The 13854-nt window shown below is 47.4% G+C and overlaps 1 protein-coding gene across 1 annotated transcript in view; it reads right to left on the reverse strand.

Moving 5' to 3' along the window:
• Positions 1-13854, reverse strand: part of STAT3 (signal transducer and activator of transcription 3) — a 159857-nt gene that overhangs the window by 68679 nt on the left and 77324 nt on the right. The window contains exons 5-6 of the mRNA XM_082271450.1: positions 13171-13266; positions 13006-13087 (exon numbers count right to left, since the gene is read on the reverse strand). Coding sequence (XP_082127576.1) covers positions 13006-13087; positions 13171-13266 — 178 coding nt within the window. The remainder of the gene's footprint in view (positions 1-13005; positions 13088-13170; positions 13267-13854) is intronic.

Consider the following 13854-nt stretch of genomic DNA (forward strand, 5'->3'; position numbering starts at 1 on the left):
AATGGTCTAGAGTTGATTCTAAGTGTGTTATTTGCATTTGGAATCTATTGCCGTGAACCTACATCATACGTTCAAAGGAGCTGTTCATGCCAGTCAAACAGGCCATTGTAAGGTTTCAAAAACGAAACAAATCCATTAGAGAGATTGCAGCAACATTAGGAGTGGCCAAATCAACAGTTTGGTACATTCTGAAGAAAGATGATCACACTTGTGATCTCAGCAACATAAAAAGGCCTGAACGTCAATGGAAGACAACAGTGGTGGATGATCACAGGATTCTTTCTAAGGTAAAGAAAAACCCATTCACAACATCTAGACAAGTGAAGGACACTCTCCAGGAGGTGGGCGTATCATTGTCAAAGTCTACAATCAAGAGAAGACTTCACGAGAGCAAATACAGAGGGTTCACCATAAGGTGCAAACCATTCATAAAAAAGCCACATTAGACTGCCAAAAAACAAAGCCAGACCAGTTCTGGAAAAACATTCTGTGGATGGAAAAATCTAAGATTAATCTGAACCAGAATGACAGAAAGAAAAAAAAGTGTGGAGAAGGCTTCCAACAGTTTATGATCCAAAGCACACAATGTGATCTGTAAAACATGGTGGAGGCAGTGTGATGGCATGGGCATGCATTGCTTCCAGTGGCACTGGGTCATTGGTGTTTATAGATTATGTGACAGAAGTGTTTAGAGATATACTGTCAACCCAGATTAAGCCAAATGCAAAGTTGATTGGCCGGCACTTCACAGTACAGATGGACAATGACCAAAAAAACATACTGCAAAAGCAACCCAGGAGCTTTTGAAGGAAAAGAAGTGGAATATTCTGCAATGGCCGAGTCAATTACCCGATCTCAACCCAGTTAAGCATGCAATTCACTTGCTGAAGGCAAAACTAAAGGCAGAAACACAAACAACTGAAGACAGCTGCAGTTAGAGCCTGGAAAAGCGTCCGAAAGGAGGAAACCCAGTCTTGAGTAATGTCCATGGGTTCCAGACTTCAGGCAGTCATTGCCAGTAAAGGATTCTCAACAAAAAACTAAAAATGAACATGATTAAATTAATTTGCCCAATTACATTTGAGCCCCTGAAAATAGGGGGGGGGGGGGGACTGTGTATAAAAATGGTTACAGTCAGTGGCGTATTTAGGTTTTGTGCTGCCCTAGGCCTGACTAAACTTGTGCACCCCCTAATTTAAATATGACCCACCCCTTCCTGTAAAGGCTACACCCCTTCCTGTTTATGACCCGCCCTGTCATCTGTAAACCACAGACCACAACCACAGTCCATCAGTGCAGCCTCATCAGTTCCCATAAGTTCAGCCTCATCAGTGCGGCATATCAGTGCTGCCTCATCAGTGCAGCCTCATTAGTGCCCATCAGTGCAGTTTATCAGTACCCACCATTGCCACCTCATCAGTGGCCATTAGAGCAGCATATTAGTGCCCATCAGTACAGCCTATTAGCACCCATCAGTGCAGCATATGAGTGCCCATCAGTGCCTGGGGGCAGAGGAGAGTAGGCGGAGCATTTGGCTGCAGTGACACACTTATTAGCATTGGCGGCCGTCGGGCCAGTTGTATTAAGTTTGATCGGCGGCCTGCGGTCTGTCAAAATGTCCTGACCGGCCGGTATTATCATACTGGTAGGTAGCAGTGTGACCGCTTTATGGGGGTACCAGACTGATTTGCCTCCCGGCCCAATTCACCACATAAGACTGGCACTATACAAAAAGTGTAGCGCAAGCCGGCGGGGACCCTTTTCGTGCCGGGAGGAGGCTGTTTTTTTTTCAGTGCAGGGTGCAGCTTTTTGCTGCCCCCCCTGCAAAGTGCCGCCCTAGGCCTGGGCCAAGATACAGCACTGGTTACAGTTCCAAAAATTTGTACTTGCTATTTATGTTCAACCCCTTGAATTAAAGCTTAAAATCTGCACTTCAAATTCATTTGGATTGTTTCATTTTAATTCTATTCTAGTGGCATACAGAGCCTAAAGTATGAAAATTGTGCCTGAATCCAAATATACAGTATCTTACAAACATTTTTGTAAATATTTTATTTCTTTTCATGTGACAACACTGAAGAAATGACACTCGGCTACAATGTAAAATAGTGAGTGTACAGCTTGTATAACAGTGTAAATTTGCTGTCCCCTCAAAATAACAACACACAGCCATTAATGACTAAACCGCAGGGAACAAAAGTGAATACAACCCTAAGTGAAAATGTCCAAATTGGGCGCAATTAGCCATTTTCCCTCCCCGGTGTTCTGTGACTCGTTCGTCTTACAAGGTCTCAGGTGTGAACGCGGAGCAGGGGTGTTAAATTTGGTGTTATCGCTCTCACGCTCTCATACTGGTCGCTAGAAGTTCAACATGGCACCGCAACGGAAAGAACTCTGGAAAAAAAATTTGATTTTTGACTTCCTGTAAAATCCTTTTCTCTGAAGTTAATTGACAGACGCAGCTCCATATTCTTAACCATTGGGTTATGCTGCCCCCTACAGGAGTAGGACACTAGGCAGGAAAAAAAAAAAAAAAAAAAACCCCCAAAAAAAAACAAAAAAAAAAAAAACTTTACCACGCCTATGGGGCAGACCCTGAAGGCATACACCCACTCACTCTGCTATAGGATTCAGATTTGTTGCAAGCAGTGTCCGAAGTAAAAAGCCCCAACCCACTCAGAAATAGAGGGGAGGGTGCTGCGTCTGTCAATGAACTTTAGAGAAAAGGATTTTACGGTAAGTCAGAAGTTTCAGCGGAGGAAACGCATAGATCAGTTGATACTGACCCCAAAGAGCCACCAGTGCGTCTGTGGCATCGGCCAGAGGATCCCCAGACTTTGCTACTAAACGCTGTACCTTCTTGTTGAGCTGAGAAACTAAACAGGTCTACATCGGGTGTCCCCCACCAGACACACATCCACCAGACACACAACAAGGGAAACACCTCGGCGGAGAGGGCTGGAACAAAAGTTTCTGCCCAAATTAAGATCTCAGCCATCTCCTGGGCCGCCAGGACACCCTTGGTGCCCCCTTCATGATTGACGTGAACCACGGCTGTGGCATTGTCTGATTGAATCCGAACTGGACAATCCTGCAGACAATTGGTACAGTGACTCAAGCAAAGCTTTAATCGCTCAGTTCCATTATATCAATGGAAAGTCTGGACTCTCAGAGTCCAGGTCACTTGGAGACAGCTTTCCAATCCCCCGCTGTCACAGTAATGTCAATACCGGAGCCAACACATTGGTGAAGACTCTGGGGGCGGAGACGAGACCAAAGGGTAACGCTACAAATTTCAAATGTTCCTCTTCTACAGCGAAGCAAAGAAAACACTGGTGTCCAGCATAAATAGGAATGTGCAGATATGGGTCCTTGATATCGATAGAGGCCAAAAAGTCCCCTTGGGTGTATGAACGGCACTACCGTGCGAATGGACTCCATTCAAAACTGCTGTACCCGCAAAAAGCGTTTCAGAGCCCTACCTAACCCTGGGAAGGGGTGGGGGCAAAAAAGACCACCATGACTGAGAGGGGCTGGGCGAAATGGAAGGGAACCCGGAGGTCTGACCATCCCAACGAGGGGGGCCCACGTCTGCCCAGAGACCGCAAAAACTATGGGGACATACACACACACACACACACACTACTCACCATACCAACGACAACCCAGTGGGCGCCACTGCGGACAGACTACCTCTCCACTCAGAGTGGGGTGCCGACGGCAAAGGGGCACGATGCGACTCAGACCAAACCAGGTCGTGTGCATCCCGGCGAGGTTTTACTCGCAGGCCAGCCCCCGTCCACTGTCACTGGCCGGAGTGGGAGACCTTAGGGATCTCGGATATCCAATCCGTAACCCAGTTCGGCTGTTGACTGCAGTTCGCTCAGGAACATGACTAGCTAAAAGATTACAATTTTAACAAAGGTTCCCTTTAAAATAAAAAAGCAAGCGAAGATCGAAGTCCCAGCCGGAAACTAGGTCCTACACCTAAACTAGGCAGAAACAAACATGAACGATAGAGAAAAACTAATTTTTGCTCTACAAAAAGATGGCCTAGGCTATAGGATGATTGCCAAGACCCTGAAACTAAGCTGCAGCACAGTGGTCAAGACCATATAGAGGTTTAACAGGACAGGTTCCACTCAGAACAGGCCTTGCCATGGTCGACCAAAGAAATTGAGTGTAAGTGCTCAGCGTCATATCCAGAGGTTGTCTTTGGGAAATAGACGTATACGTGCTGGCAGCATTGCTGCAGAGGTTGAAGGGGGTCGAGGGTCAGCTTGTCAGTGCTTCGACCATACGCCGCACACTGCATCAAATTGGTCTGCATGGCTGTCATCCCAGAAGGAAGCGTCTTCTAAAGATGATGCACAATAAAGCCCGCAAACAGGTGGCTGAACACAAGACGACTAAGGACATGGATTACTGGAACATAGCTGTGAAAATAGCTAGAAACTGTGGTAGAACAAATTTACTCCTGGAATTATGAAGAGATAAAAAGCCAGCAGGAAATTATAGACCATAGTTTGGTTGAAAAAAAAAAAAAGACACAGCCACAACACTGTGTAGACTGGCCTTTTCAAAAAGAGTTTGTGATTAAATGAAACTTTTTTTCATCTACAATAAGATTTGCTAACTAAAATTAATTCAGTAACCATTTAGCCATTAAGTAATGAATAGAAAACAAAAATGATCTACCCACATTGGAAGTACAGTACCAGCAAATCAGGAACAGAGTCTCTGCTTCTTACTATGGTTTCCCTTTTGAGAAGCTAGAAATATGAAGTGCTGCTGCTGAAAAAACAGAATTTTTGTAAAATCTTACCTGTAAAATTCCTTTCTCCGAGTCCTCCGACAGTCGCCGCCTCTTCATATCCGTCACTAATGGGGTTATTAACCTTTGCTCCGTAGGAGTAGCTAGGCAACAGAATATATTAATATCAAAGCTTTTAGCATATCCCATCCCCAGGGGGTGGTCCCCTCAGTCAATACCTCCCTGCTTCCTGCACACCAACTAAGTTTCAGTAGAATAGCAGTAGAGTACATAAACAAACCCCAAAAGAGGGGCGGGGGCGGCGACTGTCGGAGGACTCAGAGAAAGGAATTTTACAGGTAAGATTTTACAAAAATTCAGTTTTCTCTTACGTCCTCCGACAGTCGCCGCCTCTTCATATCCGTCACTAATGGGGACGTCCCAAAGCAGTGTAGACATGAGGGGTGGGAAAAAACAGCAGCCGCGTCTAAAGCAACGCAGTACCCACATCAGAGAAAGGAACCTTACCAAAGTAAGAGAACCAACTGGGCAACAGGAAAACGTGCTCAACAGGAGCAACAACCCAGGAAAAAACAAGTAACCCAGGGGTAAAAACACCCCAACAGCCAAGGGCCCAAACAAGGGACCCTAAGGCACCGCCGCACTAAGAACTTTACGGCCAAAAGAAGCATCTGCCGATCCCTGAACATCCACTTTGTAAACTTTTGAGATGGGGTGACCGGACGACCAAGTCGCCGCCTTACACACCTGGGCCACAGAAGCCCGATGATGACAGGCCCAAGACGTACTCAGAGATCTGGTAGAGTGCGCCTTCACAGGCACGGGAGGAACCTTCCCCCTCAAAGCATAGGCCTGCTCAATGGTCTGTCTGATCCATTTGGCGATGGTAGAAGCCGACGCCGCCATGCCCTTCCGAGGTCCCCCAGGAAGGACAAAGAGTTAGACGCCACAGGACGTTGAAAGAACGGCCAGCGCAGAAATCTGACCCTTAATCATGGCCAACGCCAAACGCTGGTCCACGCCCGTTTAAAGGAAAGCCAACACTCTTGATACCGAGTATGAGCGAGGAAAATACCCCCTGGACTCACACCAGGCAAAATACGCCTTCCAAGTACGGTAGTAAATCTTCCCTGAAGAGGCCTTCCTGGCCTTGATCAAAGTGGGAATGACCTCTGGGGAGAGACCCCTATCCTTCAGGACCTGGCTTTCAACAGCCAGGCCGTTAAAGCCAGCGACTGTAAAGCAGGATGGAATATCGGTCCTTGAGACAGAAGGTCTTCTCGAAGAGGCAGACGCCACGGAGCGTCGACTGCCAGATTCACGAGGTCTGCGTACCAAGACCGGCGAGGCCAGTCCGGTGCCACCAGAATCACCGTTTTCGGTTCCGAGGCCAACCTGCGAAGGAACCTGGACAGCAGCTGAATCGGTGGAAAGGCGTACATCAGGCGATACTGATGCCAGGGCGTCACTAACGCGTCCGAGGCGTCTGCCCGAGGATCGCGCGTCCTTGCCACGAACCTTTCCACCTTGTGGTTTAGACGAGACGCGAACAGGTACACATCTGGGGACCCCCACTTCGCGCACAACATCCGGAAGACATCCGGGTGAAGGGACCATTCCCCCTGGTCCAGGGTCTGGCGGGTCAGATAATCCGCCTGCCAGTTTTCCACCCCCGGAATGTGAACTGCAGAGATCGCCGGGACGTGCGTCTCGGCCCAAGACAGAATGTCGGCTACTTCCCGAGCCGCCCGGGCACTCCTGGTGCCCCCCTTGGTGGTTGATGTAGGCCACCGCTGTGGCATTGTCCGTCTGCACCCGAACCGGACGGCCCTGAAGCCTATCCGTCCAACGCAGAAGACAGAGATTTATCGCTCGCAATTCCAGAATGTTGATCGGAAGGGAGGATTCTTCCTCCGGCCAAGTTCCCTGGGCGGACAGAAAGCCCAGAACACCACCCCAGCCCGATTAGGCTGGCATCCGTGGTGATCACCGTCCACGACAAAGGACAGAAGGACTTGCCCCCCGACACCCCGCCGGGGACTGGAGCCACCACAAAAGACCCCTTCGGGTGAGATGGCTTAACGACAGCCGCAGATCCAGAGATTGCGGACGCCCGTCCCACTTGGCCAGGACCTCCGCCTGAAGCTCCCGCGTGTGAAACTGGGCGAAGGGGATTGCCTCGAAGGCCGAAACCATCAACCCCAGACACCTCATACACGTCCGGAGGGACGAGCACTGATTGTCCCTGAGGGACCTGACTTCGCACTGAAGTGTCCGAAGCTTGTCTTCCGGCAGGAAGACCTTCGCCTGAACAGAGTCCAGAATCATTCCCAGGTAGGGAAGACGAACCGACGGACACAACGTCGATTTTGGAAAATTTATCGTCCAGACGAATTCCTGCAGAGTCCGCATCGTGATGGACAGGTCGTTCACCAGGCCCTGACTGGTTGCGGACCGAATCAGGATATCGTCCAGATACCCCAGGACAGAAATGCCCTGGGCCCTCAATAAGACCAGAACCGGCGCAAGCACCTTGGTGAAAACCCGCGCAGCTGAAGCGAGACCGAAGGGTAACGCCACGAATTGATAATGATCCTCCGCGATGGCAAAATCGAAGGTACCTCTGGTGACCCTCGAAAATGGGGATGTGTAGGTACGCATCCTTCAAGTCGATGGAGGCCATGAATTCCCCCGGAACCAGGGCAGCCACCACCGAGCACAGGGATTCCATGCGAAACTTGCGAACCCGCACAAAGCGGTTCAGAGCTTTCAAGTCCAGAATCAGACGTACTTTGCCCTCCTTTCTGGGCACAGTGAACAGATTGGAATAAAACCCCCGAAATCTGTCCCGATGAGGTATCGGAACCACCACTCCCTGGGCCCGCAGGTCCCGCACCGCCAGGTGCAGATCCTGCAAGCGCTCCGGAGGCAGCTGAAGGTTTGAGGGGAAAAATCTGCCCGCCGGCCGAGAGAGAAACTCGATCTTGTATCCAGATCGAACGATTTCCTGAACCCACCTGTCCCGAATGCGGTTCAGCCAGGGTTGAAGAAAACCGAGCAAACGTCCCCCCACCCCAGAACCGGGTGAGGGCTTCCCTTCAGGCCGCATTGTTATGGGCAGCGGATCCGGACTGGCCGGACTTCTGCTTACCCGCCCACGGCTTCTTCTGGGAGCCTTGGCCTTTGAAGGGCTTGCCCTTACAGTGCGACCGAAAGGCACGAAAGGACCCCTGAGAGGGCCTAAACGAGGCATTCTTCTTACCACGAACAAACTTATTCTTGTGAGATTGGGGCAAGAGAGTGCTCTTACCCCCAGAAATACCCTTTATCAGAGTATCCAAAGATTCGCCAAAAAGGCGAGATCCCGCGTAAGGCAAATTTGCCAGAGTCTTGCGAGAAGATTGGTCAACCGACCAACATTTCAACCATATCAGGCGACGGTTCAAGACCGCCACACTAGAGAGGCGCACCGCCAAAGGGACTAAATCCAAGTCCGCATCACACAAATACATGACACCCTGATGAATCTGATCCACCATAGCCAAAGTTGTCGGCGGGGCAGAGTCAGCCACCAGAGTGCGCTTGAGCACCTGCGTCCAATCCGCAATAGCCTGGGCTGCCATAATGGAAGCAAAAATAGGCTTCAGCATAGAACCAGCAACCGTATAGGCATGACGGGCCAGAGATTCCAATCTCCTGTCCGTCGGGTCCCGGAACACCGGGGTATCCTCAGCAGGGATCGCAGTTGATTTATTCAAAATCGCCACCGCGTGCTCCACCTGAGGCGGTACACACCAACGCTCATCAGTAGCCGGTGTAAAGGGATAACGCAGCTTGAACCTACTCGGCACAGCAAAAGGCTTTTTTAAATTGCGCCATTGCTCATCAACCGCGTGCTGAAATTCCGCAGAGCAAGGAAAAACCTGCAATGTTTTGCCTTTCCTCTGCGTCCCATAAGAGGACATCAAAGCAGGAGGCCATGGTTCATTCCTGCAAATGCAGTGTTTGCTTGATAGAAGCAACCAACTCATCCATGAGTGCAAGCTCTTCAGACGAGCCAGGGGGAGAATTATCAACCCCTTCCACCTCAGCCTCCCCGTCGGACCCCACAAGGTCCAGGGATGAGAGACCCTGAGAAGGGCACTCCAGCCATAGCAGCCCCATCGCCCTCTGAATCAGAGGAAATAGACACCCTGGGCCGTTTAGTGGATCGATTAGCCACCAGCATCTGCACCTGAGCAGCTAAGTTAGCCACAATAGTGGCCAGATCAGCCCCCTCGGGGGAAGCAGTAGCCCCTTGGCCCCCCACCAGGGTGGGAGGAAACTTGCAATCCTGAGAATCCATGCCCCAGCAAAAAAAATTAATAAAGGGTACTGCCCCTTTAAGATCACGGCGAGCGCTGCCCACCGCACCCACTGAACACACTGACCCCCACAGGGACAAGAAACTGGGCAAGGAATACAGGAAAAAAGGAGCTATAAAACCTGGAGAGCTCACACAGGCTGCTGCACCGATCGCTGTCCCAGAGGAAAAGGAAGTGATGCAAGACTGACCGCCCCTATGAAGCCTCTGCAAGGCTACACAAACATGGCCGCTCGGCTGAGGAAAAAACCCTGGGCAAATAGAACATGGCGCTGACATGTGGTGATCGATCGCCGCTCAAAATGGCGGCGTTTGGCGCCAAAAACGCTGTGCAGTACCTCACAGGACCTGCTACCACATTTTGCCCCAGAAAAATGGCGGATCGCCGCAGCGATCGCCGCACAGCATGCTGAAAATCTAACTGCTTCATATGACACCCAGCAGAGCGGGAGAGCCCCCCCCCTCACAGCCCACACACAGGCAGCAAGTGCACACAGGAGCTGACAGGGAGCACAGCAGCCACACAGACATGCAGGGTCACACAGTCCCAGACTGACACCCAAATAGACAGGTCCCCACATAGAGTTACACTTACCAGTCCGGATTTCGTGGGGAGCCTGCTCCAGCGACCAAACCGCAGTACTGAGGACAGGGAGTGTCGCAAGCATGACGCAGTGGAGTTGCGGTGCGAAACCGCAATGGCGTCCAGTGAGGTAGCCACCTCACCGATAGCATCCCTGCAGTGAACAGGGATGGGTTGTTCAATGTGCCAGGGCAAAACCTAAGCTGAACGCTCGATGGCAGGCTGGGAAGCCCCTGGCCCTGAGCCCTGGGATCCAGGGTGGCCAGACTGAGACCCAGCGCCGCACGATCATCTTCATCAGAAGAACTAACTAACGCTGAAAATAAACAGCTAAGTAAAAGAAAGAGAAAAAACTTCAAATAAAATCAAAAAAGAGAAAAGTGGCTGAGACTAAGAGCCCCAGCACAGGAACAGCCTGCATACTCCTGAGCTAGGCATATGAAACTGAGTTGGTGTGCAGGAAGCAGGGAGGTATTGACTGAGGGGACCACCCCCTGGGGGTGGGATATGCTAAAAGCTTTGATATTAATATATTCTGTTGCCTAGCTACTCCTACAGAGCAAAGGTCAATAACCCCATTAGTGACGGATATGAAGAGGCGGCGACTGTCGGAGGATGTAAGAGAAAAAGGCTTTTTTTTTTATGCGGCGGATTATAGTAAAAAAAATGTTATAAAGCCAGGACAAAGACAGTTAATGAAATGACACTTCTGCAGCCACATCTGGTAAATCTATAAACACAGGAGCTGTTCTGTGTCCACATAAAGGAATGTCAGGGCATCCCTTTGTTTTAAAAAGAATACAATTTATTTTGAAAAATCTGTACCTTTCAATTGTAATTAAGGACGTTGTACGCACACTAAGATGATATTTCATTATGTGCTTTAGTTTAGTCATAAAGATATATTCTCTCTTAGTGCAATTTATTTGAAGCATATTTTGGTATTTTATATTGGGGTGCCAATACCATCCTTGCACCAGCAAAATTACACCATTCTTTTCTATTGCCCCAAGACCTAAGATCAAATCGGTTGTTCACGACAAGGAGTGCGACCAGGAATCCTCTATACTCCGTAACATTTTGGAGTGGTTCTACCATATGAAGAGGAAAGAACATTGTCACATGTGTATTTTTCTCCAGAAGCAACACAAGACATTACCACCTGCAATCCTGTTCCAAGACGCATGTGCAGGTGCTGGGGAACTAAAAACCTGGGATGGAAATCAGCGATAAAATGGTTGAGAATGAAAAACGGTCCTTACCCCAATACAACATATCTAAAAGAACCCAAAAGGAAAAAAAAAAGAAGACCGAAACCTCCAGAACATTTTATTTATAAAGCAGAGGCACTGTAGCATTTAAAAAAGATAGAAGATGGAATTTTTTATGTTGCATGATATTTGGCGCAACTGTTTTATCAAATGCAGATTTTCATGAAAAATCTAAAATTAATTTTAATGCAAACCCACACAATACTCCATTTTTGGTAAAATATAAAAGATGGGGTTGTATCGAGTAAATGGATATCAAACATGTCAAGTTTAAGGCCCCTTTTACACGGCCTCATCCATTCAGTCACAAGAAAATGATTTAAACGGATTCAGAATATATCATTTAACATCAGTTTGCACATCCATCTTCAGTTCAGTTTAAATTCCGTTTTCCATTCAGTTCAGTTTATATCAAACTAGATCAGTTCAGTTTACATTGATTTTTGCATCCTTTTTTTAGTTGTTGCAGAAAGCAATCAGGAGTGACAATCATATAAACAAAAAAAATGTTTCTTGCCTAAAAAACGGACATGATCAAAACCGATGTAAACGGAAGGCATCAGTTTCAATGGATCCGGGCATTGGATGTCCTGTTTAAAAAGATGGAATTGAATGTAAGCGGATGTAAACGAATGATCATCCGTGTGTCCATGGAAATTAATTGTTGTCCATTTTTCATCATAGATAGATGAAAAACAGACGGAATGCCTATGTGAAAGGGGCCTTAAAATAGAGTGCTTCTGTGAGATTGCGAAAAACGATGGTACCCAAGAATCTACATGGATGATGCTTTAAAAGCCTTTGCTGCACATCAGTATAGAGTTAACTGTGAGCCATGGTGCTAGAATTATTGTTTTTACTCAAACGTTCCCAGTGATACCTTTTACGTGAGTGGTGCAGTCAAGGTTTACATACATGTGCACATCCTGTGCGCATGAATATAATTGTGGGTGTGTGCAGGGCCACGAGGGTTACATTGAACTTATTTTTTTTTTTTTGATACATTTTAATATAATTACATTCTTTTTTCTAAATTTACCTTAATAGTTGCCACAAGGGAAGTAATAAACCACTATGCAATAGCATTGAGCAGGTGACAGGTACTCTTTATGAAGACAATGTCTTACCTGCCCTCCATAGCAGTTAAGCAAACACAGATAGTGCTTGTTGGCTGCCTCCCTGGCTGTAACAGCCAGAGAATGACAGCTTTGAAACCAGTAGTGACTAAATATTGCAATTTCCTGCTTAATTCACTAAAGAGGAGCTTGAGGAACATATTTTCCTCGGTCTCCTCCCGCTCACCATCCTGAAATCCTCAGATGTGGTCCTGGGCTCCTGGGAATAGTGGGAGAGCCCGGTAACCATAAGCTGAAGTAATTCCCCTCATTGTATCTTTTTGAATCTAAAGCATACTTTACTCAGGCAAGTGCAGTACCTCATTACTTCAAGGCCTCTACCACATGGAGCAGACTCTGTTGGAGTCTGCCTATTCAGCGCGGAATCTGTCCACTGATCCTTACTGAGCAGGTGGATGGCTGGTCTGTGTCTGTTCTACTTACACAGCCTGCTCCCCTCTATGGGCAGTCAGATGTAAACGAACCACCTGTCCGTTTACACCCAACTGCCAGTCGATCTGGCTTACCAGACAGATGTGTTTTTTAGCAGATAGAATCAGATTTTGGCAATGGACACATGTCAGAGGACACCCACCACTCTATAGAGGAGACAGGAGGGTCCGCCTGAAAAACTGACAAGCGGACCATATCAACCTATTAATGTGAAAGAAGCCTAATTCTAATATAGGTTCAGATCACATTCAAAATGCATCACTCTGTAGCAATTAGAAACATTGAAACCGAATAATGTTAGCTATGCAGGCACTTTGCTTACAGTAAACAGTTTCTTTCACAAAGTAGACTATAAAATTAATCTAAGAAGCTGCTATTGTAAAAATAAAGACTGTCCACATACATGATGCCCCTATCTTATGATGATGACATCACAATAAACTCACCACTTTGGCTTTTTAAAGTTTTGTAATTGAAGTCAAAATCATCTTGAAGATTTTCTACCACTTTCATTTTCTGTTCGAGGTCCTGTCAGGCAAGAGATGCATAAATGAAAATGAGCATTGCAAAGAACACAAGACACAATAATGCGTAACTCCAGCTGCCAGTACCTGAACTTTTTTCCTGACATCCTGCAGGTGCTGCTCCAACATCTGTTGCTTTTCAGTCACTACAGTAGCAGTGGGATGGGATGCCGGGCCTCCTTGCTAGATTGTAAGAAAACTAGTCAGACAGACATTCTTATAAATGAAACTAAAGAACAGATGAAAAGAAACAAAATATCCATTACATTGCCACATGCAGCGTTAACGCATAACTTACAAACCAGATTTAAATGAAACCCCTAACAGCTGAAACTTTATTCTCTGGGTGAAAAAACACTAGTAAAGAAATGAATATAGAAAATGTGAACTCAGCCCCTGTTCCCACTGAATTGGACTTTAAATTTGTGCAACTTTACTTGAAGTCGCACGATTTCAAAGCTGCAGGTCAGGGCGACTTCAGGTACGATTTGGCTGACATCTGTGCAACTTCATGCACAGATGTCAATACAAGTCACGCCTATAATTGCAAAAAAAAAAATATATATATATATATATATAGCGTAGGAACTTTTCAAAATCGGTGCTGCATGGATGTGAACAGGTCCTTTGCCAACAATAGGGTGTGACTTGTCATGCGATTTGGACCTGTCAAATCGCACCAATGTGAATAGGGTCTTAAAGAGGACCTCTGAACAGTATGTTCTAAACTGTAAACAAGGAATTGCATTCATATGAGCAAAAGCAGGCAAC

Source organism: Pelophylax lessonae (assembly GCF_965119305.1).
Source record: "Pelophylax lessonae genome assembly, chromosome: 11".
Classification (NCBI taxonomy): domain Eukaryota; kingdom Metazoa; phylum Chordata; class Amphibia; order Anura; family Ranidae; genus Pelophylax; species Pelophylax lessonae.